The 27,954-nt window shown below is 39.7% G+C and overlaps 1 protein-coding gene and 1 long non-coding RNA gene across 2 annotated transcripts in view; one reads left to right on the forward strand and one right to left on the reverse strand.

Annotated features, from left to right (window-relative positions):
- Window positions 1-27,954, forward strand: part of LOC132994448 (uncharacterized) — a 53,519-nt gene that overhangs the window by 2,146 nt on the left and 23,419 nt on the right. The gene's annotated exons all lie outside the window — the stretch shown is intronic.
- On the reverse strand, window positions 1,291-27,924 carry rsu1 (Ras suppressor protein 1). The gene is made up of 8 exons (XM_061064228.1): window positions 27,787-27,924; window positions 25,599-25,649; window positions 20,583-20,703; window positions 17,999-18,117; window positions 17,416-17,498; window positions 16,508-16,622; window positions 15,739-15,871; window positions 1,291-3,191 (listed from the first exon to the last, which is right to left on the reverse strand). The coding sequence occupies exons 1-8, from the start codon at window positions 27,893-27,895 to the stop codon at window positions 3,089-3,091; spliced, it is 834 nt and encodes a 277-aa protein (XP_060920211.1). The 5' UTR covers window positions 27,896-27,924; the 3' UTR covers window positions 1,291-3,088.

The raw sequence follows: 27,954 nt of genomic DNA on the forward strand, positions 1-27,954 counted from the left end.
TAATTACAATTAATAATATAGATTTCTGGATATATTTTTGAAATCAGATATATTGAAAAGTACAATTTCTAAAAGGTCAAAAGAAGTACTGAAATGGGAAGATTAAACGTAATGTTTTAAGACCCTGTATAAATGTGGTGGCCATTAAGAGAAGCAGCAGTTGTATATTAGCTGCTCATCTTGTAGTGGGCGGGGTGGTTGTGTCTCTGCCCTATGTCACCACCCTCATTATAGTGGCACAGTGCAGCCCCCCTTAGACAATCAAGCCTGCCCTAACACACACGCCACCTATAAATCACCTTGTGAAAATCAATGGGCTTTAGTTAGCTTGGGACTCATTGTGTCCTTGCACAGGTGTGAGATGAATTGAGATGAAGCGAGAACAAAACAGGAACAACATCCACCAAAAGAGGAGAAAAAAAGTGCAGCAGTGACTGTGGTAAGGCTGACATGTAGGAAAGACGTGATAGTTGGTGTAGGTCAGTGAATCTTATTTATTTCAAATTCATACTAAATAATATTTTCTATTGTGTGAACAGAAGGCAAAAGACTGAATCAGGTTACCATCAATAGATTCTTTCTCAGATAGATGGAGGTATCAAACTAAGCCTACAGTATTGAATATTATTTTCTTCAGAAACCTGTAAATCAGCAATTTTTTCATCTCAAAAAGCACATTTGGCAATATAAAATATGTTGGATCTATCTGCATCCTGCTCGCTATGTTATATAAGTGAAAAATGCACCTTAAATGATCAAAGGAAATTGTTGGAGCAATGAGGTATAAATTCTATGGGCAGCGTTCAGGAGTAATTTTTGGAATTTGAAGCTAAAGTACAGCAGTTTTATTTCACTTTGTTTTATCCCTTTCCTGACTGGAACTTCAACTTTCTTGTCTCTGAGGGGGGGGAATTTGGTTGACATTGATAGCCATCGAGTTTTTGTAGTTTTTAATAAAAATTGCGAACTTAAAGGTCACGTATTATGTAAAATATGTGTTTTCTAACACTAATGTGTGCCCCTTTTCTGTCTCATCGATTTATTTATTTTCCTTTATGACACACTGACAGATCATTTCTTTATCTTTATTTCCCCACAAGACTAACAGCTGGCCATTTGATGTGGACTTGTTAGTTATAATATTTGATTCTGCTCTTTATAAACTTGAGTAATGAAGCTGTTCTTAGTGAGAGAAAATAAGTTAAAGGAGAACACTCCACAAATAATGACAACAGCAAATCATATTCACACCCATACCACTGTAGCACTGACTTAGCTTGCCTTATATCGTGTTGTATATTGAGCTTTATTTAATAATAATGATAAATACAGAGATACTGTGATAAAAACATGATGCATTTAAAAAAGGTCAACATTCATTCACTTTTTTTGAAATGTTATGGACACTTGGTAAAGCTTTGCAAAGTAACTTATTAGGACGACGCAGCATTTAAGGTACAGTGAGGTTCAAACAGAAGCATACAAGTAGAAATGAAAGTGGAATGAACACAATCAATGGAAAGTGTTGGCAACAGAAAAGAGCAACTGATTCATCGCTCTAATGCCGAGGTCAGACTACACGATCTTTTTGTCTAGTAAGATGCTCACTGTGTCTGACCTGTTAGTGCCCTACACGGTGGTAAATACTATTAAAACAAAGTAATACTGTCTCATTGTTCCATCTCATAGCATCAACTTCATCATTCTTCTTTCGCTTAGCCGTTTTGTTTGTTTACGCTCGTAACCACTGCGCGTGCGGTGCGCTCTGTGTTCTCATTGGTTTACATTACTGCCCTGACGGAGCACATCGTAGAAAACAGACAGATAAATTAAACGTGCTAGATTCGCTTTTGGGATGTCAGGATGTGTCCTTTGATGTGGTCTTGATTGCTGCTCACTATGACACGCTATAAAACGATTGACTTTTGGGATCGACAGGTCCCGAATCCCTACGTCTGCCAGACCAGGTTGAACTTTGTAACATGAAGTCTGACCTCGGCATTAGAGACTTTTGTCTCAAAGTACTGATTCTTGTTCAGAGGAGAATAACATCACTGTCCAATCCCACAATCCCAAAAATAAACCACTGAAATCCCTCCTGCTAGAGACAGTGTGCCTATGTCTACCTATGGTGTGTCCACAATATCTCACCTTTAAGACTTTATACACATGAGATTGTGGAGTGATTAACTTGAGAGAAATAGATCCATTAGGGACTGGTATCTGTTATCGCATCCATTTAAGAGACAAATGTGCGTCCATAATGCTCTTAAACTTGAAAAATGTATCTACATTTGGCTGCAAATGTATTTAAAAACAAACTATGGCTTTCTTTGGACATTGTATGTGGATGTGTTTGAGCTGGGGGGGGGGGGGGGGGGTGGGGGGGTGGGGGTGGGGGGGTGCAGCTGGAATCTGACAGCTGCGTAAAGTGAACAGTCAGGGTTAGTGTTGACGGTGTTTGTGACTCATTCCTGTGGTGCCCTATTGCGTAACCTACAACAAAAAGGAGGGAAAACAAAAGAATATACCAACCGCCATAAAACGGGTACACGGCCATCAAGCGGCGAGTTGAGTGCTCCGGCGCGATCCCTAGCGTCCTCGCCTGAAGCAGTGGAGCCGTACCGTTACTCTCTCACAGCTGCCTCTTTAACATCAGAGTTGTTTCCAGAGAAGGCTGGACACACCCATATGCAACTTCTGTCTTTGGAATCATACGTAACAGTACTTCTTGAAGCTGATAGCATCAAAAATTGAAACAAAAAGGAGTGTAAGCATTTGTAGAAACTGTCTTTGAAAAATCTCTAAACTGGTTTTTATGTGTTACCAATACTCATCTATACGTCCAAGCAATATAAGTAAGAAGCAACAGCACAAAGGCAGATAAAAATAGCTCTTAAAAAACAAACAACGCATCCATGAGGAGTTCCACCTGCGCAGTGGAATACAGTCCAAACAATGTTTAACATAACACTTTAAAAAAACATCATTGACACATATTGATGTCATTCATTTTTCTGACCAAAAAGAAAGAAGGCACATGCAGTGAGTCTGACTGAACGGAGACGACATTCATCTCCGTCTTCTCTTATTTGTTCTTGGTGGCCAGTGGTTTTCGGCTGATCTTCTTCGTCTTGTCGTTGTTCTTCTTCGGGGGTTCTGGGTTGGCCTGCATGTGTCTGCCATAGAGACTGAGAAGAAGAGGGGGGAGGGAGAAGGGAGGGGGACTGTGGTTAGTGTCGCAGACTGCTATTGCATTCTCTCAAATACAGTAGGTGTGTGGGAACAATTAAAAGTAGAATAGGAACAAATATCCCTAAAAACATTACTAATGATCTCTTAGCCTGCAGTTTTCATGATACAATGCCATGGAAAGAGTGTTACTGGTGGCTTATTAATTCAAATACTCTCTGCATTATGACATGTATAATTACAGCACATATATTCAGACCAATTATTAGAAAATGTTGTGGAAAAAATAGTTTCTCTGATCAAAATAATCTTATAGATTATATAGTTTTATAGATAATCCTGCAGTACAATGATGAATCAACTAACCATGAACAGATCACAGTGACTGGTTCTTATCGGCCTAATAGTGACCAGCAGTTTAACCTGGATAAATATTCATACAGCATGAAGGGGTATGGTCAACAGTGGACACATAGATGTGTAGTCTGTATCGATGGGGATCCCCTGGGGATCAATAAAGTATTCCTGATTCTGATGTTCAATGTAGTGTCAATTACTGCTCGGCAGTGGACAAGTCACCCCCAACACACACACACACACACACACACACACTCCCCATGCCGCTCTGTCTGTCACTTTCCCTCTCCCACGGGTGTCTCTTGCACGTAAAGAAGAGAAAGAGCTCATTGGAGTGGAAAAGACTTCAGCTCGGTGTCTCTGTCTTTCACCATGCAGCCTGTTACACAGATATTTGTATCTTTGCAGTACCTCCTCTGTGTCCATGCTTTGTCTGGGTTTGAAAAAGGGAAATATTTGAGTATTTAAGACTCATTTTGCTCATCTGTTGCTCTACAGAACTGAAATGTGTACATCTATATCTATCTCTACAGATCGGACATAGATCTAAGAAAGATATCGGCGATACATCGGTATTGGATTTTCTTTTTAAATTGGTATCGACCCCAAAAATCCCATATCTTCGGCCTCTAAAAAAGAGTGTTCTTAATACAAGTAATAAGAGTCTTTAAAACAGCTTCATGAGGTCTTGTGTGTTTGTATTGTTAAAACCCAAACGTGCACAATGTTATTCAACCCTGGAAAGTCTGAATAAACTATTCATAAAGTAATATAGTTCAACAATTTTGGAAACTGCAGACTTTTATTACTTTCCTGAGTTATTTTCTTTCTCCAAATAGTTTTAAATGATCCATTCCCTTGATGAGACTTTGCCCCTGGCTGGCGAGGAATTCTGGGGTCATAAATAAACACTACAGGATCTGCATCATAACTGTACCTTATTGGGAAATGATGATCTATAGATACGTTTTTTGTAGAGCATTTCTGCTTTATTTATTTCTATAATTGCAAACTAGATTAGCTTTTTAAAAGGTACAATTATCAGGGGGTGCCAGGAATCCGCTTTTAGTTAATTGTCCTTTAAAAAATTAAAGACACATAACGCGTACCTAGCAGTAACACAAACACATTAACACACATACACCAAACACTGTCGGCTCGTGATTGAAGTGTCTTGTATTACTTCTCCTCGCATGCCTCCGTCTCATGTCAACACTTTCAGCTGGGAATTAAATGCTGCCAAAACCCTAATATCTGCTGCCCATCAAAACCACAGCAGCCCTATAGCAGAGACAGACCGAAGTAACAGAGAGATGAGAGGAGAGCGACATGGATACAGCCGGAGGAAACACTGGTGTCATGTAGTCGACTTTTCTCCCTCTTAAATTACTATGATTTACCATTTTCCCTCCTACATATTCCTCCTTTTTGGAGATGTAGGCAATATTTTTGTTTTACAATTTTCAGAGCCCAGCCAACCCCAATGCAGGCCTTACTGTCTGCAGGGATATATGTTTGACGAGCAGAGGGTCAGAGAACAGGGGGGGGGATCTCCCATTCAGCTGGGATGCTGTCTCCCAGAGGAAACGAACGAGGGCACGGTGCCAGGCAACTCCTGGGAGTAGCAGAGTATCTCGAAGCAGCAAGGCACAGTTGGGACAGTTGACAGTTTTAGCCATGCTAGCAGGACGGCTCTAGGGATCACAATGGCTGTCCGTCCAGTCTGCCGGCCTTGTCAGTCCACCACTAATCATTCCAGGAGGAAATATTACAACAGCTATAAAATGGATTGCTGAATAAATATTGGTCAACATTCACGGCACACATGATTTCCAGTCAGTCAATGAATTAAGTTTATTTGTTGCATGCTAAATTAAATTGGCTATCCACTGAAGACGATACAGCCTGTTGGAGGCGCCGGCCAATATACATTCTGATAAGCGATAAATGATACCCAGGACTTTCTGTTCCTTACACATGATCTACAAGTTCTTGAGGATATCCGGAAAAGAGGGTGGAAAGCAAACTGGCCAATATACATTCAAACTGTTATCTGGTTGAAGTAGGCTGCAGAGGCTTTGCAGGCCGCTCTCTCCACAGTCTACACCCTGATGGGCATGAATGAGGTCGCTGAGGAGAAGAGCCATCAGGACTGCAATGGAGGCAGCAGAGGAAGCCTTTAGGTAACTGTGGATATAAAAGGTGGGATTTGTGGCCTAATGCTGCAGGGACACATGTCGGGGCTCGATCAACCCCGGCTGGGTCGCCTGGGCGAGGGTGTACGATGTTGCGACAACCGAAACACCCAATGAACCCAGCAAGCATCACTGATTATGCATCCCAGCGCATCTGTAGGTTATATCTTTAATCTAATTTAAGCAAAGTCATTGTTAGCATAGCAAAATGCTAACAATAGCTCTATACACATACACTGACCACTAATGAGAGCTACTTATGGTGTTCAATCATGGAGTTTGTGAGACATGGTTTGGCATAATAGATCACAGAAGGTGATATTGTGTAAATGTTGCAATGACATTAGCCTAAAGTTGCTAGCTACAGATACTAGTTTGTTTAGCCCTGTTACCACTAGCATCGCTAGGCTAGCCTCAAACAGAGGCTGACGATACAGTGTCAGAGGAGCTGCTTGAAGAGTTCAGGAGTTTGTGCGTTTTGAGTGCACATTTCAAGAAAAGCAAGATTGTCTATGAAATCTGTAAATGGACAACGCAGCACACTTGGTGCTGTCGTTACAAAATAATGTTGGCAACATTTTTTTCTTTCCAGCATTGACGGATGAGTCAAGGGAATGAAGGATGCGGAGTCAAGGGGAGAAGTGGAGGAGGGAAATTATCTGTCAGTGTGTCATGAAGGAAAATAAATAAATCGATGTGATGAGGGGAGAATAAAGCAGACTTATTGATTAAGTGTTACCTGAAAACAATAACAGAAATGTAATGTTTTATTGGCTTTAATCATTTCCTTTGACTTCTAGTATGTGTTGTCTGATGTGATGTTACATCAAAAAGTCTAAATCCATCTCATGTCCATCTGCCTAAGACTGACATGGAGGAGAGCATAAATGTAATACTGAGAGCATGAGGAGGCCCACTGTGACCTGTTCCAGTACAGAACACAAGACCACAGAGAGACTGAACTCAAGGGAGTGTGACGAGAGTTGCCAGTTTATGACAAATGATTTTAGATCATAGAAGCAGTATTGTATTCACTGTCATGTTCTTACACAAGCCAAGGTTTACTTTTCCCTCAACCTTGTGGATCCTGTCAGCCTTAGCACAATGTCCACAGCAATCAATGAACATAGCAATGTCCCATGAAGTAGAAAACAAACCTATCAACGTTATTTTCTCCTACAGTTAGCTCACGTTTGTCCAGCGTGCTACAGAGTACTAGCATGTCAAAAAAAAATATATACAGCCAGTAAGATCGTTCATGCAGAGAGGCATATGCACATCAGCATCATCTCCTCCTCTCCCATATTTTGGTGCATGGACAAAAGTAAACGCTGTGTCCAAAATGCCCAATAAATCTATATAAAACAGAAAGTAATGATGAATAGATATGTTCTTCATTGAAATTGTATTCAAACCAAGCCATTTGGTTTCCACTGTATGCATAACTTCTATAACTTATACTTTACGGTGTGAGGGGAAAAGACATGAGGTGGCTGTTGCTCATCCAAGAGCAGTTGGATTCAGCGATCCTCCAGACCTCACCTCCAACTGTCTTTAGGCAAGATCCTGGGGCCAAAATGGTAGGGGTACCAAGAGTGTAAGGATTGGTGTCTGATCTGTTTTGAAACAGACGGGTTAGTTTGTTGGTCCATTTACTAGACTCACTTAAAACTACAATATTCTAATACATTTGTATGTTTTTTGAAAAATCACAGAAATGAGTCGACACATTTTTTGTTCTTGAAGTGATTTCTTTACTCTCCAAAAAATATTGATATCTGAATCAAGAATCAATAAAGAACCTGAATCAATAAGTGGAACTGGATGTGATATCCAACCAGCCATAACTTTTCAAAATACAAGCATGCACATATACCAATGAAAATAGAAACCATTCATTATACTGTATACAACCAATACAGAGCACATAGAGCTGTAGCTCCAGATCAACACAAAGATTTCCAGTTTCTTTTAAGTACGTTTGTGTGTGTGTGTGTGTGTGTGTGTGTGTATTTCCAGTGATGAACTGTTAGGGCCAATTAAGGGCAGAAGAAGAGAAGCGAATGGATTCAGATTCCTGATGATGTCTTTATGGAGCTCTGCTATTCCATACGGCTTAATTAATCACAGCAAAGTTCTGCATGTGTGTGGTTGCGTGTGTGTGTGTGTGTGTGTGTGGTTGCGTGTGTGTGTGTTAAGAGAATTGAAAGTTGATTTCTTTACCCATAAGTGTGTGTGTGTGTGTTACAAAGCTAAAAATATGTATGTGTGAAGCCGTGTGTGATAAATGCGCGAGGAGGCCAAAGGCCATTGATCTGAAGGGGGCCTTCCTCTCACAGCCAACTCATCTTCACAAGAGGTGCCAGGCAATTTAGTAGCTCCCTTTTATAGTCGGGGAAACATTAGCGTGAAGGAGAAGAAGTTGGGAAAAGAAGCAATTGAGCTAAGGGAAGAATGGAGCAAGAAAGGGGAGGTAAAGGGAGAAGAGTGGAGAGGAAGGACGAAAGAGGAAGGGGTGTGAAAATATCCTAATTAAGATTCATGACAAACAACTTGATCTTTATGCCAGTGGTGGAAAAGATGGCTGCCCTTATCATTAGTTACTTACATTTCCTGCTGACCCACCAGTCCTCTCAGGAAGGTCTGTGGTGAGGTTACGGCTCTTTGGTTGATGTTAAGCAAAGTGTTATTATTTTTTTTTAGTTGTGAATTTAAAAAAAGTTTAAAGTCACTGCTGACCCTCGTGTATTAAAGATAACTATTAAAAACGACTGCAGTCACAATTAGTGAACCGTGGTAGATCAAGATAGTGCAAGATCCCATCTCTTGGCCGAAGAAAAAGACATACCCTTTCTACTGATAAGTTCAGTGTCACATCTTTTTGCAGGTGACCATAATGTATTCATTCGATTTCCCTGAAAAAAAATATTTGCCGTCACAAATAAATTGAACATCAAAGTGATTTTAGGAGACATATACAAAACCATTGTCAGGGAATTCTAACAAAAACATTGCCGTGCAGTGAAACTTTCAGGTGCTATAACATGCATGTAAAGATACAATATGTACATTCTGCCACCAGGGGGCTTTCTATCAATACAATAACAAAAAGATGACGTTGAGGCTGGCGGGGAATCATGGGAGTTCTCTCTGCTACCCCCACCCCTGATCAACTCCGCATTGACCATAGCTTTAGTTTGTTAAGACGAACGGGCAAAAAACACCAGAAGATGACATTATATTTACAGACGAGCTAATGTATCCAAGTATAATTTACACAACGTTTTTATCACCGCAGCACATACAGCAGCAGTACGGCAGCTTTCAGTAGCAGCTCACGCTTCCTTATGCAGCAGTCTTTGATGTAACATCCTGTTACAACTATTAAATTAAGGATTTCTCTGGCTTTGATAACTGGAAATATTTGAGGTAATGCAAGTACTCAATAAAAACATATATTTAACATAGGTTTAGTCCATTTTCAATACATTTATGTAATGAAATTCTACATACTTTATGTTAAAAACTCCTCTGTGTCGAATTGAACATTTCCAACTGGAACCTCTGCTGGTTGGTTGGTCTATTGGTCTACATCTCTGAGGAACATTTTGCGTAATAGAAAATAAATAGTTTATTCCTATGATATAACAGGATTCTCAAAACAGCTGCTGCAACGCTTGCTTTACAGTTTTGAATACAACAGTGAGTTAAACATCGAGGCTAACTTCTCTATGTCCCAGCTGACTCAACAGAAGGCCACCAGCCTCAAATGGACAACATGTGGATGTAATATTCAATCAACTTCAGATCATTATATGCTGATGTTTCAGATATGTCTTTGATGATTGGCAACTAAACACTTGTGCTTTTGTGCCACTTGAATGACCATGGTTTGCATGTTAGTCTTTCACAGTGAATTAATAAGCTGATTTGTTTTTGCGGAATAGATGTTAGTAAAAACGCTGCACAAACACAGAGCAGCAAAAGGACATGTGGTGGTATCAGTTAATAATATGGCCGTTAAGTGTCAGCATTGGGCATCAGTGAGACCAACTTTTGAGCAGTGTAAGGCAAGTTGCACAACACCATTTATTTAATGCATACTATTCACTGCAAAAGTGAGCTTCTAGAGATTCTTGCTGGAGTGAAATACTAAAATATGATCTAAAATATGTGATTTGTAATATTTATCTTAAAAACATTTGGAATATGCATCTATGTATTTTATTGCTGCTGATGAATGTTCCATACATGATGAGTGATTGGCATTTTAGCCAAAGAACTGTATTTAGCAGTATAGCAGTGGCACAGGTCTCCTCCACTTCAAGAAGTTCTCCTCGATTAGAGAGTTGCATTTCAAAGAATAAACCAGTAAAAACACACATGTCCCAACATTAACTTGAGAATTTCTAAGTACTAATGGGTGAAAGAACAACAGCTCCTCTAGCAGCTAAATGTGTATCTACCATCCACAGCCTGAGGGACTCACACAGACTGTTGGAGCCCAAATACAGAGGGTATGTGAAAATGGGGGCTAGACATGAGACAAGGTTGAAACACCAGCTCTCCAATTTTAAAAACCTTCTCACTGCGGGCCCCTGGTGCAGCAATCTTTGTTAGGCATTTATGCGTGAATATAATTAGACAGCAGCTGACAGGGAAGGACTGAGTAATGTGTCCAGCACAATTTATCAGGCCTAGTCAAGCAGAAATGGCCGAAAATGACATTAAATGGGATGAAAGAGGAGTAAAAATGGTAACATGCTGCTGAGGAAGATGGAAACTGCAGAAAGTTACAGGTTTCCTACCTTCTTTGGTGTGCGATGGTAGGACAGAGTAATTGTAAATTATTGACTGCTGTGGAAGCATTTCATTCAAAAGTTGTATTCCAAAAAGCTTTAGGAAGGCCTGTTTTTATCAGATACTGAAAGTACATGTACAACTACCCCTGGATACTGGATACCCCCAAAAGGTTTCACCATCACGTTAACCTGCCCAATCAAAGTAAGCTCAAAGTCTCTTTTTATAAATCTATATATACTGTGTATAGAAAGACAGCATTTATGGCAGGATATCCTATTTCTATCTTTCTTTTTCTCTCATGCACACACAACAAAGATAAAGTTCATCAGTATTTAGAATTTTACAACATATTAAATCTATAGCATTGCTGCTGCAGGTTAGACTGACAGATGCTACCCTGCAATAAAACTCATATTCAATGAACTCCATCCGTACAGACTCTGTGCTTAGAACTGTTTTAAGTTTACTCCTTTAAAGAGTTAAAGCCTTGCTTAGTTTCTCAACCACAACCAACCCTGGCAATTTTTCAGAACAGTTGTTACAAGCCCTCCACCCAGTCCCTATCTGTCTGTGTGCGGGTGCTGAACTGTATAGTTGACCCGGTCCTCTGACCTCCCATTGGAGGAAGCATACAATTTCTCTACCAAAAGAAAAAGAGGAGAGCTATCATACTATTTCAAATTTCACAATCAAAATCCAGCCAACTAAATTAGAGTGAAACTGGTGGTGTGGACAGCTTTGTGTGTGTGTGTGTGTGTTGACAGGGTTAAAACTTGAAGGACATTTAGTCAGGTGTGATGAAGCTGTGAAGACGCAAGATGATCTCTTTGGGAAATGTTTAACACCTGTCTAAAGACAGGCTGCTGCTAGGTGTCAGTATGTGTGTGTGTGTGTGTGTGTGTGTGTGTGGACACTCTTTCACTGTTTCACTTTTTCGTTTGCAATCATACATCTTTGCCACTCACTTACGATCTCACAGTCTGTTCTTACGATGTCTCCCCCATACTGAGGGGTGTCTTCAGTGTGACGGCCATCAAACTAAAGATAGCAGCAATTTGAGTTGTTTAATTTTTCACCTCGCTACAATGACGGACAAGTGTGTTGATCATTGTATGAATTTCTTTGTGGGAATAGGTTAACGTGACATTTATGAAGCTCTGGTCTGTCAGAGGACTAGATAAGTGCTATATAAGTCATTCCATTTACAAAGGGACCAATAAGTTAAGGTGACCAGTTTTTTTATTTTTATTAAATGTATGAAATGTAAAATACACAATGAGGGACCCTGAACTGTTGAAAAGCTGAAATCCTACAAAATAACAGAAACTTGTCTCATCAGTTCCCAAATGTTGTTAAATGAGTTGTTAAACAAACGACATAAAGAGTCCCCCGATGTAAAGTGAACCGTTATTAAAACTCTTTTGTTCCCACGTCGTTTAGAATTCTGAACAATGTTTCGTAAAGGTGTGTGGGTTGTACAACAGCGTCATTGTGTTCCTCTATGTTTTTATATTCTCTTACCTTTGTTCTCTTATCTCTCACGCTGTGTTTTTGCAGATCTGTGCGATATGGGTAATGTGCAATATATATGTTGTGCTGTCTTGCATTGGCATGTGCCTTTCTCTTTACATGTGGATGTGTTTTTCTATTTTTCTTAATTTATTGATTCGAGTGGAATCAATGTGTCCCAAACTTTTTTGAAAGATGTTGCCGGCTTCAATTTCAAAATTGGTTTAAATTTTTTGAAAAACACCATATTCTGTTTTTAGTTACATTTTACACAGCATCTGAACTTTTTAAAAACGGGGTTACATTTATATCCTTGTCATTTATTGGACTCCATTCATCATCACTTCCTATACTGAGACGTTTAGAACTTAAGATAGTGAAGAGGTTCCACAAGGTACTGTAGATGAAACCCTTTTAATCACCATAGGCATGTACCCTTTAGACAATATTATTAGTAAAGACTCATCAAACTTCTATTGTTAAACAGATTAAACTCAATTACATCTATCATTCGAGTCAGCTGGTTGGTAGACGCACTATGAACATTTCATAGTAGGTTGAAAATGTTCTACTTAATAATGTTTGCCTTGTAGTTATTCTGTTAAAGGCTTAGACCGATGAGAGATTTCACATAATGCTCTCTTCCTCTCTTACTATTATCATTACCAGCTCTATCAGGAAACGGAAATGTATCTCTTCCTCTCCATTTCTCTCTTACCATTTCCCTTTTCTACCCGATCAGTCAAGGCAAATAGCAGTCCATCCAGAGTATGGTCCTGCTCGGGGTTTGAGTTAGGTTATCCTTCCTAAAAGGTAAATTTAACACTTAACTGGAATTGATAGCTCTCTATAAAAAATGTGAGAATGAGTACCATATGCTTTGCCATAAATGAAAAGTTCCCTTGATTTGACTGCATTTGGCTGTTTGTGTTAAAGTGTTTGTGTCTGCCCTTCATTGTAGCTATTTTCAAAAGGTGATTTTACATGATGGAGGCAGATGACTGCCGTTGTGTGTGCAATGTGTATGACTGTGTGTGGCTAAAAATTAAGTGTTTTTATTGGGAAAGACCGGACTTGCAATGGGGCTAGAAGTCGCTTGTGGTGTTTGTCTGCAGGTGTATTGATGAAAGTGATGGATTAATTATGCATGTGTTGCTTTTATGAATGCCGGCTAATCTTGACAGTGACTGATCACTAAGATAAAGTTGATGTCCATGAGACAGAATCGCTAGACTCTCCATCATCTAGACTGACAGACACAGGTGACTGGTCAATTTGATCTTCTTGTCATTAAATATAATGTATAGCTTTTCATCCCAAAATGAAAGCTGGATGTTATTGCTGGCAGGACAGATTCCCATCTTCCAGTGGGTCCAGTGGGACGATTCCGGGGGTCCAGTGGGAAACACATATGAATTAAAAAATGCCATGCCTGATGACTGATGTGCTACGTCTGTTTAAACTAATGAGATGCAACTGTGCTGCAATGAGCCTGTCTTTACATATTCCTTTTTAGTATGATACCAAATATGTGGAGTGCTTTTTTAAGTAAGATATCAAAGGCCGCTGCCTGGCTGCGAACAGCGCCCCATAAGCCGCCAGCTTGGCGGTGTGGTACAGAGCCTGGCCTGCCTGCCTTGGACGCAGAAAAGCGCTGGCTGTGAAAAGAGCGCCGGTAATGTCACCAGCATCTTTCTGAAAAGTTGAAAGATTTTCAACTTGAGCGCTCAGAGTTCTTTTTCTCCTGACGGCCGCCTGCTGCTCTCTACTCATGGAAAACAATTGAAAAAAAGACGCTGGTGCTCAGAAAAAAAAAGGCTAGGTGGACACCGCATCTTGTTATTCCATCAAGTATCAAGTCGATGACAAATATTGACTGGTGCACCAACTGTTATTACAAGGAAAGTCCTGGATTACTCCATAAATGTTTAACTGTAACAAAGGTAGTTGTCAAGATACTGATGTCATAGAAAAAAAATACCCTCCCAAGAATGACCCTCAAACATGCCTATAAAAACAAAACATTCATTTTAGGCAATCTAAGCACCTTTCATTCAATGTGATGAGTATTTGCAGGTAGTGTCAATGATACTTTTGAACATTATCTGCATCTATAAAATACCATATAGTTTTGTAAGTCATTTGTAACAACATGGATTTACAGAATTTGGATGAATTAAAAAAAAAAAAGGCCTAGTACTACTCGGTCAGCTCTTTAATAAAACCTGTTTAACGATGGTGATTTGAAATATATGCACCCAGATACAAGACTAACTTGCAAACGAATGCTCATACACGTAAGAAAACATGATTGGAATGGAATAAGGCTGAGAACTGGTCTTTTCTCGTTTCACTCATACACAGTCTAACAGTGCAGGGATCAGTTCCAGAGCATGCCTCAGAGCAGCAGTCTGAAGCATCCACACAGAGGATTTGCAGCATCTCCTTCTAACTGAAACAAAGAATTCATCGCAGCTCTCCGCTACATAGAAGTGCAATCTGTGACGCTTAGCTCCCAACAAGACAAACCATTTCTAGACTCTTGTACACATAAAGTAACATTTGATTAGAAATTGTACATTACACCTCACAAACAAATCACAGTCGGCTGTTTGATAATCACAGGATGTAGATTAATGCTGAGTGTTTGATGTTTTTCAGGGCTGAAAACTGCATCTGTTAAATCTGGAGATTTGGTGTTCTTTCTTTGGCTCTCCATATATCTACCAGTACCACTATTCAAACATTTCATAAAATGTAAAAATGCACTCAACACATCTTCAGAATGATCAGCAGGTTTGAAAAACGTTATTTAATGCAGCAGCATGAAGAGTTGGGTGTGATTCTCTCTCTCTCTGTCTCTTACTCTCATTCCTCCTGCTCTCTCTCTCTTTTCGTGTGTGAGGTATTTATCGAGTTATACCAGTGTGTTTTGGTGTTGATTGATGTTGTTGAATGTCAGTGTGATGGCATTCAGAAACATTTTCTTTAAATGTGTCTGATATTCCTATAAGGGACGGGTCATTTGGCCAGACACAAAAATAAAAGATTCCTTCAGTCATTCATGCTTTAACTAACACTTCACTACAGACAGGGTATAAAGATAAATAAACAGCTGTGCTAAGACACCACCACAAACTCATTCTGCGTGAAACATGAGGTTAAACTAGCTCATTCAACAATGAATGAATCCATTAGCCAAGCGTGTCGACTTTAAGTTTTGATAACTTCCTGTTGGCCAACCCCTCCCTCTTCTCCAGGACCAACCTCTCCTCACAATATGGTCAATTCTGGCTCCAGAATTCAAACATAGCCACAGCCAAATGTTGAACGTAAGGCTTCAAATACGCAGTCAAGAAACCACAGGGTAACGACTCAAACTGGTTTATAGTTTATAGTCAATGGTCATTTCATCACTGTTAGATATAAGGGTATTCTATTCGACGATAACTTGTCTTTTAACTCCCTCATATATAGTTCAGAAATCTCTTTTGTCTTTTGTAGTTACTGCTCTATTTGTTTGTCTCTCTGTCTGCATCTTCTTCTATTCCTTAATCACGACACAGACAGTTGCGTCCTAATTGGTGTAGAATGCAGATTTACTGCTGGTGTAGGAACGATGGTTTGTGTGTTTGTGTGTGTGTGTGTGTGTGTGTGTTTGTGTGTGTGTGTGATTACTTACTACTTATAAGTCTCAGAGCGAACATACTCAAAAACGTGGGAGACACCCAACTGGAACTGGTCCGCTATGGGAGTGACCCAAGGATTGTTCTCAGCTTTAAACACCTGTTTAGGACCAGTCAGATCCAAATTACCTGCAGACAAGACAGAGACCCAAGCACAGCATTGGAACCATATCACCTTTTGATGGGTGAAATACAAGAACATTAATTATCCAGGAGTTATAATAATGAGGGCCCAGGGAACAAGCAGGGTGTGAAACATCTGAAAGTGGTAAAGCAGGTGAGGGAGGAGCTGGGATTGAACGTGTCTTTGTTTTCTGTCCATTGCATTAAGCTGTAGAATAATATCAGTAGATGAGCAAAGGGAGGGCCCTCTGTCATCCAGGCCCTGGCCCATCAACCACGCCATCCAGCTACACATAAGCATCAATATTTGACATACTGAGTGGTATGTTTTGAAGCTTTTTTTCCACCCTGTTTGTGTTAAAAGCAGAGATGTTGTTAACGTCCCTAAAACACCAAATCTTTCTTTTTGAATGTGGACCAAAGGAAGAATATCTGAGCTCTCAGGTACAGCTAATGGGGATCCTAACAAATAAACAAATAGCATTACCTTAGGCCACCATGTGTAAGAGTTTACATGTGTGTATGTGTGATGTAGCATATATATAATATGCCTCTGTATGTGTGATGTAGCATATATATAACATGCCTCTGTATGTGTGATGTAGCATATATATAATATGCCTCTATATGTGTGCTCAGTACCAAGTTCAGGTGGCAGGACGGTCAGCCTATTGCCCTGGATGTGAAGCTCCTTGAGTTGAGCCAAATCCCCTATCTCCTTGGGCAATGAGATCAGATCGTTATCCCTCAGACTCAGCTGGACGAGAGAAACAGAAGGAAGAACTTAGTCAAACTGAATATCTGACATATTAAACATTCAGAAAAATGTGATTCTCTAGGACTTGATAAACATCAGTCGGCTGTTTCCTCTGGTATCTTCTGCATTTGATAATCCACAATTACTTATTGAATAAAACTTCCTTTTGAAAATGGTTCTTTGGAGTAACAATGTTCTGTTTCTTAAATGTCTTTATGATTTGAGCATCAAAGGCCTTTGCACACCGAGTTCAGAAGCGTTTTTTTTAGATCTGCAATCGGATAAAAAATTTTACGCACGGACACCTTGCACACCGAGTCCGCTGCGTTTATTTTTCAATTCATTGAAGAGCGAGGAGAGTTTCACCTGTCGATATGTTTCTGTTGATAAGGATAAGCAGAATTATCTCGATCGGTCCAGTTTGATACGCTGCGCTCTATACTGGAACCACACATTTAAAAGAAGACCACCAATTTCTGCAAAGCAATCGATCCTAAACAGCAGCTGGCAGTATAGTTTCAGAGTCTGTGTGCAGACATGATTTTTTAACGTCTCCATGTGCGATGGCCTTAAGGTTGAATTCCAATTCAATGCTGCTAAAGATTGTTTGTAACACGTTATGTAGTGACTTACATTTTTGTTTTGTAGCACCATCTCTTGTTCAATGTTAAGAATCACTATATATTTGATTTGTTTAAGCATGTTTTCCTTCATTGTTAATCTAGTAACCCCACATTAGCCCCGTGACACATCATGGCGGGCTCATTGTGCCTGTTGTCTGACATTAACTTACTATCTGCAACTTTGTCAGCTTTGAGATGTCTGCAGGCAGGAGCTCGAAGTCGTTGTCACTCAGATAAAGAGCGCGAAGAGTGGCTGAAAAACAAACTCTGTTAGTCGAGTTGCGGTTGATAAATAATACTGATTCATCCTCGCACACACACTGCTTGTCTGTCAACTCAAAACACACACACACACGCAGAGAGAAGTCAGTTTTGTCATGTTAGTGAAAATGAAAGGTCACCACCCTCCTTTTAGAAAAAAAAGAGAGGCTAACAATGCTGTCTCGGAATTTTTACAACATTTAGAAAAAAATCTGCTTTTTCTATGAAGATAGAACAGAAGTTTGGAGCACACTTGTGATCAAGTCTTTTTTCAAGTTCATGTTTGTGAAGGTCACAAGAGTTTATTCCAGTGAAAATATGGATTAAAAACAGTTTTAATTTCTGTAGAAACAACGATATCTGCGGAAGTCCTTTCAGGTCAATCTTTGTTTTTTGAGATTTTTTTGGAGTGTAGCTCTTAAAATCTTCAAACAGACCCGTTTGTCCTTTACGCATAGCACATGTGTGTCTGTGTGTGTGTGTGTCCCTTACTCAGGTAGAAGAAATTTCCAGACAGGGAGTTGTGGTTCAGGTTGTTGTAGGTAAGGTCCAAAACTTCCAGAGCTGGCAATGAACCAAATCCTCTCGGCAGGCCGTTCAGACGATTCATTCTGTTCTCACAAAGACACAAATCCAAAAGATTAGATTCAAACAAAAACCCATAATTATGAAAATAACTTATTCTTATTCAAAGTCATTATATAGTTTGACAAAATGTTCTTGATCAGAACACATACCTGGTTTAAGAGTTGCCTTCCAATTAATGGAACAATCATTCATCTATTTCAGATTATTGGACAAGAGCCGATCATATCAGGTAGAGAGTCAGGGCTTTCAGCCGACTGCTCATCATTCATTACAGCCTGTGTTCCAGTTTATATTCAGAAGAACTCACCTTTACTAAAATCATTCAGATTATTATATTATAAGATATCCGTCTGTGTCAACCTGCTCAGCTGAGAGGAGATGTCAGTGTCAATAAATATGAGCAAAATAATTGAGGAGAAGAAGAATTACTTCTTTTTATTTTAAAGGTTTACTTTTTATGCCTTCATTTGGAGACAGGAGCGGATAGAGTCAGAAATCAGGGAGAGGGAGAGAGAGAGAGAGAGAGAGAGTGGGGAATGACATGCGGGAAAGCAGCCACACAGGTCGGATTTGAACCCAGGCCGACCACCACTACAGCCTCCGTACATGGGGCGCATGCACCAACCACTAGGCTACTGGCGCCCCAGAAGAAACACATCGTCATTACGAAGCATGTCTCAGCATTTTGTACTTGTATATTGTTTGCACCAGCACTTCAGATCCTGCTCTATTTTTAGATGAGAATACAGATATTAAAAGTTCAGTTTATACAACAAACATTACGGTTAATGTGTCAAACACAAGTGACTTTTTTTTTTTTTGGATAAATAAATTGTGTTCATGTTGATATCCCTATTGTTAAATGGTTATGCTGTTTGTTTACTACTTGTCTGTGGTCTTACTCTCCCTGAAGTCAGCAACCAAACAGGAAGAAAGCAGCTTCGATCGCCCGCACGGACAGATTAGCAGACAGGAAGGATGACATGCACATATATGCCTGTCTGTGTTTGTGGACGACTGACAGGTCATAGGGACAACTATTCTATTCAAATTCAATTAAGTGTGTTTGACAAATGAGATTAAATTATTCCAAGGTTCGAACACACAGATGCATGAACACTCACACATACACACATCTACACACAGCCAACACAAAAATAAACAGACAGTGAAAAGTGAATGCACAACCTGAATATCAGTCGGAGGCTTACACTATCCAGATGATGTTTGTTTGTGGATCAATACACAACAAAAGCTCCCTTCCTAATCCCTCTGTCACTGAGACCCTGCCAGTGTCAGCCTGCACCGATATGAAAACACACACATGGGAACCAACGGGTGGGGAACTAAACCTTCCTAAACTTCCTCTGCATAGGTTACATACAGGCACAGACATACTTTCAGTTTGAATTCTCAAACACACAAATATCCCTGTTACCTCTGAGGGTTGACGTGCATGGATTTGTAATCAAGCATCATAAAGCACAAGGGGCAAACAAAATTGTCCTTCGCTCAAGATGATTGCCTGCATTGTTGTGTTAGCATGCTAATGTTAGCACACTTTGGTTAACTCATAACTTCATATTGCACATAAACTGATCTTAAGACCCTTACGTGACATCCAGTTAGTATGTTATTCTTCTTTTCTCTAGTCCTAGACTAAAACATCTTTATACTTAAGGTCGTCCCTTCCATGTAAACACGATGTTAACAGCCTTGTACAGTCTTCCTTTAATTGTATATATTTATATTTTTTCACTTTTTTATTTTAATGCATTGCTTGTTTGTCAGAGTTTTCAGAAAGAGAAAGTGTTAATGGGGACATCATGTGAAAAATCCACTTCTACAGTGTTTGTGAACATTTATTTGGGTAACCTGAGTGTCTACTGACCCACAAAAAATAAACCCATCCAGTCCTTTGTTTGTGGGCTGCATACGTCTTACAACACAGAGAAAAATGCTCTGTTTCAAATTTCCTCCGTTTGTGATGTCACAAGTGGGATTCTGGAGGAAAACAAATCCCCTCCCGTCCCCTGATATCTCCACCCATGGACTCCATCCCCAGCCTACAACAAAACTTTTGCACAGGTCGGCCATTTTTATTCTCTCTACAGAGGAGTGATGTCTACCGGGAAAACCCAGGGGGGGTTCATTGCATTTAAAGAGACACACATACCATAACGGAGCGTTCAGAGAGAGCTGGTTTATACAGGGTCACAAACCTCCTCTGGTGCTTGATTCATGTTATATTTTGACCAAAGCACAGCACAGATGTTTCATTTAGACCACAGGGGGACTGTTTGAAAAGGGGGAAAAGGGGAATAATATGTCTTCTTTAAGAGTGTTTAAGTTAGATAATGTAATCCTGTTTAATAATCGTGAACACATCTTTAGCTCTACAACAACACAGTTTTCTTCTCTTGGAGGATTACTACTTTGACTTAAGTTAAAGACTTGAGTTTTTCTTCCACTGCTGGGCGGCACATACCCGAGGTTGAGGTGTTTCAGCTTCTGGAGGCTGCTTATCTGAGTAGGCAGCTCTTCAATCTGGTTGTTGAACATGTTTAGAACCTCCAGGTTCTTCAGCTCAGATATATTAGCAGGCACCACTGGAAGAAGACACAAGAAGAAAGAAATGACAGGTACATTAAACGCAAGCAACGACATTTCCAAGATGTGCATTGTTTAAAAAATTAAAAAATCTCTCTGCTTAGCAGCAGCCCTGATTCCTGACAGCCATCATTATACTGTAAGCTGCAGGGCACTGACACACCTCATGTAACATTAGCTGCTCTGTCGTCCCTCACTCTACATGAATCTACAACCTTAACATGCGAGGAGAAACATATTGTGCTTTCTTTCTTCATCTGGGTCTTCAGTTTAATTCCCCCGTGGTCTGTGGCCACAGAGGCGGACACAGATCAATGAGCTGATAACAAAGAGCAGGACATTTATCGGATTATCAAGAAGATCAATGGAGAAAGAAAGAGATTAAAGCAATGAAAAGAAGAGGAGAAGAGTAAACCAACCGTGCCCTGACCTGAATGCTGCAAGGAGAATCAGTGTTGGAGAGGTGAGGTGATAGCATACTGATACATCAGTCGGACCTGGATGTTTGTGTGTGTGTGTGTGTGTGTGTGTGTGTGTGTGTGTGTGTGTGTGTGTGTGTGTGTGTGTGGAGGATTACTCTTTTAACCTACTATTTAAGATAAACTTTTATATAGTATGAATTATTAAACTAATAGACAGTTTACTGATACAGAACAGAAACTGTACTCAGATGAGAAGCCACTAAACTGTTAAATGTAACAACTAGAAGTCAAGTAAGGCGGCCACCAGTATCTGTACCATCAGTTGGGAGTTTGGTTAGTAAATAGTTCATCTGTTGGTTTGGTTTATGCACGGTGACTGTAAGAGACATCACAAGAACTTTCTAACATAATTCAGAAAAACAAGATGACGTTTTTTAGGGTTCCAGTCCCTTAGGGATAGAACCCCTTTTGTTTTTAATGGGAATTTAAAAACTCAAGGATTTGAGCCTCCAAACTTCTTTTCTACTCACATTATCTTTGAATCTGTTGCTCCATGTCACCCATTTGCCAGTTAAGGTCACATTAGGGATTTTGAAGCTCTGCAAAAGCATCAGGGGCGATCCTGTCCTCGTCCCAGGTTTCAGTCTGTGTCACAGCAAAAGGCTTTGTGCTATTTGCATATGACTCAGCTTATGGATTTGGTTAATTGTGTTGTCTTTGCTTGTGTGTTCTGGTGTTAAGCGTCCTTGGGTCCCTTCAAAGGTTTAGTCATTTATTATTACTTGTGAAGTTTTCCTCAATTTAAAAATGTAGTGGTCACTAGGCCTGGGAGTTTCCCACAAACTCAGGATATGATACACATCACAATTAAGAGGCCACTATGCGATTCGTATCGCCTGAAGACCACTTCAAACCTGATTGGGGTAGAATTTAGACTGCTTGGCACATTATGCTGTGGGGATGCCTTTCTTCAAGAATAGTGTATGGATACACTTGAAGAACAGTACACAGAGGAAGGCCTGACCCCCTGCTACACACACCTATCTTTATAGGTTTAAATATCCAATTTAATAATATCATGGTGTCATAATACTGACTCAAAGTGAATTCATGACAGTACATTTATTATAACAGTGTCAAGTCTAAAGCTGCTTTACACAAAAAGCCTAAATATAAAAGGATGAAAATGTTTTTTTTTTAATGATATTGAAAAAGAGACGAGAATACAGTTGCTGTTTGGTTTTGCTTTCTTACAAACAAAAAAAAGATCATTATGGCCTGATTTCCCTGTTGATACACACAGTCCCTCCTGTGTCTTTCCTAATCCAGTCATCTTACCCCTTGATGACTGAGGGCTTTTTTGGTGTATATTCATCTTTACGTAATGGATTATGTAAACTAAACAGCGCCATTCCACATTTTAAGTCAATAAAATTTGTCAGAAGTAGTTGAGTGATCTATAAAAAAAAAAAAGCAATATTAGGTGTTTGATAGGATCAGACCAAAGCTCTTCTGCAAGATGGGCAGAGTCTTTCTAAGATAGAAAAGCACCAGTAGATAAAAAAAATCTGCATACTAGATTGTCAAAATGATAACCCATGTCAACTATAACATGTTAAAATGTTGTGTGTGTGTGTGATAAATATTTTCTTGTTTCTCCCACATACAGTAGGACAGTGACAGCCAGTGTCACCGGAGCGTTAAGTGTTACATCTAACAAAGCTCATCCTATCAGAACGCTTTGTCCGTTCTTAAACTGCGCTCAGTAGAGCCAACGTGTTAACACCAGGTTTGATGTTACAGAGTAAGCACATAAAGGGACACTGCAGCACTTGGCGGGGTCACATGACCAGTGCTTACAGTGAAACAGACAACAGATAGATGGTCTAGTGTGTCTAAAAGGTTCAGTAAAGAAACGGCTGGTTTTAAGGTCCCACTGGTTCAGTAAGTTCAGAAATCTATTTCATTTAGCTGCACCCCCCCCCTCCCCCCACTCTCTGTGGGCCAACTGACCAGGGCTTAATCAATAAACCAGCACAACATCCAATCTAGGTGGACAAACCTACAGTGTTTATATGGTCCTCCATACAATATGAAATTGATTTCCAGATTTGCTCCTCTTCCTTTTGTTTGTTATAGTTTGTGAGTGTGAGCTGCTGGATTACCGGTTTGCATGTTGGGATCTCAAGAAGAAAAGCTCATAGCTCTGAGTCATTCAAGATTTCAGATTTGTATTTATTTATTTTGTTTGATCGATGACTGAAATAAAAGTACAAATAAAAAAATACATAAATAGAGCCAGAGACATAACAGGTGACTTTTGGTTTTGATGTGTCATTTGAGTCTTGAGCGCAAACACCAAAACAAGCTCTCTCTATAAACCTCTAATGGAAGACCTCTCAAATGTCTCTCTGACTCCAGAATACCGCCATATTCAGCAGCATTACCCCCGTCCTGTCTGACACACTGTGCAGCTGTATTCTTCACCAAATGATATTGGACAAGATGGTGAACAAGAGGATATGTAAAAAAAAAAAAAAAAAAAAACACACACACACAGTGGTACTTCCTGCTGCTTCCACAGGCGGCTGACAGGGTGAGACAGTTGGGAGTTATTTTCCACGGCTTAAAGTTAAAGAGCGTATATTTGCCAGTGCCTGCAGGAGGGTAACTATGCCAATTATGTTATCAACATTTTGTCTGACAGGCTAAAAATAATCTGGTTAGAGTGTGATATCTTCTCATCTCAAGCAAAAGATTAGAAAGCACAGGGGAAGGTGAACATGTCAGTGAATGAGACAAACACAGATTAAAAAAGGTACGCCTCAAAATGTTTCTTCATTTGATGAAGTAAAATGTAAAAATCAAATGTCCACCTCAACCTCGTACTATATGTTTAAGTATTTGGGTTAAATTTGTCCTTAACTGGAGGTTTTTACTACCCATACGAAGAGAGATTATCTCATTAAAAACTATGTATTTTGCCCTATGATGTCAAAATCCTGTTTACTGTAATGTCAGAAAATACTTGCAGCAACTGAGAATACATTTTTTTTTTTTAAATGATTAAGCTTGAGTCTCTTAACAGACGGACTCGGTGTTTGGCTCTTACAGACCGCCAGTTCAAGGCGGGATGCTTTCGTCCCTGCATGTGGAATCCACAGAGGCAGAATGGTGGGGCGAAGTCATTCTGCCCCCGAGCCGCCATCGAAGGTAGAAACAGAGGTTCAATGGGGGGGAAGACGGTGATGGCAGGGCAGATCAGTGTGTGTGGCAGCACTTGGAGTCCAAGACAAATTTCCCTAAGGGGACAATAAAGTGTATCTCGTGTGTGTGTGTGTGTGTGTGTGTGTGTGTGTGTGTGTGTGTGTGTGTGTGTGTGTGTGTGTGTGTGTGTGTGTGTGTGTGTGTGTGTGTGTGTGTGTGTGTGTGCTGTTAGCAATCTGTAAAGGGCTATTGTCTACATTCAGGAAAGATAGAAAGATGGACTCTATGAAGGATCTCTTGGTATAAAGTGGAGGAAAACTGTTTTCTCTCTGTTGTAAGCCGGTATGAGTATAGAGTCCATTGTTGGTTCACTTTTCTTTGTACCTTATCGAGGACTCTGCTCTGCCGCAAAATAAGAGAATGCAGGAACGCCAAAATAACTGAGAGCTAAAATGAAACGTGCTGTAAATAAATATTTACTGTTTTTGAGTACAGTTTCATGATAACATGTTTTTATAATTAGAATTCAACCTGACAGGACAGAATAATAAACATTTAAAACCAAAGCTTTATTTTGGCATTCTTGTGTTTAAATGTATTTTTATTACAAGTCAGATCACAGAGTAGTGGGAATGAGTTGATGGGTAAATAGTGACCTCTGCTGGTAGAAACCATAACTACATCACTTAATTCAATAAGGCTGTCACTGAACAGGAGCTGCTGCTATGAACAACACTGACAAACTTTGACATTAAAATAGTGTGAGTGTAATGACACTTTTTAAACCCAGCGGTGGAATGTAGAGAATGTACTCAAGTACTATATTAAAGACATTTAATATACTTTCAGGGAATCTTTTCTCAGCATGCCATTTTATACATGTACTCACAATAAAATGTGACAGATAAATGTGATAATAAACTTTTACAGTGTCCAGTCTTTAACATGTTTGAGATAGACTTAGCTTGTGTAGTTTTGTTTTTTAATAGTCTATTTAACTCCATTCCTTTGACACGGTTTTGTCAGACATTCAGGACTGATTCTTTTCCCTTTTTGAATTATTATTGAATGATTATTTCTTAATGAGTGCATGTTGATGATAATGACATCATCTCTCCAGATATTTATCAAACAGACCCAAGACAATGTTTACTTTTTCTCATGTGACACAGTGAGTGTCTAATGTGATAGACCCATTGCACCGTTGTCTGACAGGTCATGTTTGTGTCAGCGAGAGAGCAGAAGGAATGAAGGGAGCAGCTTACCTGTGAGCTTGTTGTGGCTGAGGACCAGCTGAGTGATGTTCGATAGAGTGACTGAAACGACATGGAACATCACGTCAACACAACATCGCAACCAACTCTGCAGGTTGTTTACTCATGCAACTTACTGGTGACCACAGTATACAGTGATGTACTTACAGGAACATTTTGATTTGTTAAAGATTATAAAACATGTTTTAAAATGTTTTTTGGGGCTATCAGGTTAGTCCAGTCAAATGTAACAAAGTAAACGGGTGGGAATGAAACTGCCACTTCAGAGACCCACACTTGAAATATAACGAGGCTCAAATGAGGATTGTGAAGATCATTGTATTGTACTACATTGTGTTTCGTCACTGTATATCAATTTCATCTCAATTCCTAATAAATTTAGATGTTGTACAAAATGTAAATACACACAGAATGTGATGATTTGCAAATCACTGAAACAACACAAAGACAACTCAGGTCTGCAGTGTGTGCAAAACGCTGCAGCCAGATTTTCAACAGGTACACGAGATGTACTCGCCTCCCTGTCGATTTTAGAGTCCATTTTAAAATGCTATAACTTTTTTTTTTTTTAAGTGACAGCAGGGTTTAGCCCCCTCTTATTTATCAGAACTTCTAATCCGTTACAAGTCAACAAGTTCACTCAGGTCCTCTGAGCAGTCTGTCTGTGTCCCCTCATCAGAGGCACCAACTCATTCAATTCATTCAGAGCACAACTCAAAACCCACCTTTTCCCCCTGGCCTTGACATAAGTTAAAACAAATTCAATATATTTTTTTACACCCTTCTTTGTTGTTGTGTTTACGCCTCGTCTGTAAAGCAGAGCCGAGGCTGTTTTAAACATGCTATACAAATAAACTTGACTTAACAACAAGTCAAATGTTGAAACTGAAAAATGTCTTTGTTTTTGAAAAATGATAAGCCCATTTTAAATGTGATGTCAACAACACGTTGAAAAAAAAGTTGGGACATTGGCGACAAAAGACCGGTAAAAGACTGGACACAGGTTAATAACATGATTGGGTCTAAAAACAGCATCACAGAGAAGCTGAGTCTTTCTGAAGTAAAGGGGACAAGGCCTGAAACTAATACTGGCTGGCCGTAATCTTCAAGTCCCCTGACGAGTGCTGCTGCTCTCTTGCTCAGGTCACCCTAGTGAAAGAGATCTTGATCTCAATGACTTAAATAAAGGTAAAAAATAAATAAATTATAAAAACAGGCATGATTCTGTAGTGGACATCTCTACATTCACAAAATGCTCACTGAACTACAACGCAAAGAGGAAACCATTTAAAGACCAGATCCAGAAGTTCTGCCGCCTTATCTTAGTACAGGCTCATTTGAAACGGACTGAGGCGAAGTGTAAAACTGTCCCGAGGTCTAACGGGTCAAAATTTGACTTTCTGTTTGGAATTCCTGGACGCCCCATTCTCTGGGCCAACATTGAGTGGGACCATCCAGCATGTTATCAGTGCAGCATCAGTGATTGAACGAGGATGTGTTACTGCACATGGCACGGGTAACCTGCCCCTTTTGTGAAATATTATAACATCATGGATGTACTACGTCCAGATGGTTGTGACACAATGACACCCTAAACTGTCCTACATTACAGAAGAATGGCAAAACAGACCACTTTAAAAGTTACAGAAACTGCTCTCCTCGGTTCACAGAATGCAAACCAAATGTTGAAGAAAAGGTGAGGCAACAGAGCGGTATAAATGACCCTGTCCCAACTTTTTACTTCTATGTTTCTGACATCAAATTCAAATTTAGCATACAGTTTTCCAAACAGAATGTAATTTCTCAATTTTATATTTTCTGTTACATTTCTGCTTAAATATGGGGTTCAATCATTTTGCAAATGATTACAATCTGTTTTTATTTACATTTTAAATGAATTTTTAGGGGAATGGGGTTGTACACTTGGAGCAAGCAACATGTATCAAACAACATGTAGCAGGATCCACAGAGCCATCACATTAAACCATTACATTAACTACATGCATGTACTGCAACTTCAATGTACTCTAGCAGCACAGTCTCTGTCCTCCACTTGTTTTTCTACGTCACGTAAAGGGAAAAGTGAGCTGCAGTGACGTCATCAGCACAAACACGTAGCCTGCAGTCACATAGTTTGTGTCGTTTATTTACAGACTGAATGTAGTTTTGTGTAACTTACAGAGTCCTGGGACGTCCATCATGTTGGAAATGCCTCTGTCGCACATCTCCACCTCTGGGATGTTCTTGTCCCGACTCTCCTCCACTATCTTCTTCAAGGACTTGGACATTTTTGTCTGATCCAAAACAGTAAAACCTTTAGTTAGGAAAGTCTCAAACGAAAACGTGA

The sequence above is a fragment of the Labrus mixtus genome, chromosome 19 (assembly GCF_963584025.1).
Source record: "Labrus mixtus chromosome 19, fLabMix1.1, whole genome shotgun sequence".
Classification (NCBI taxonomy): Eukaryota; Metazoa; Chordata; class Actinopteri; order Labriformes; family Labridae; genus Labrus; species Labrus mixtus.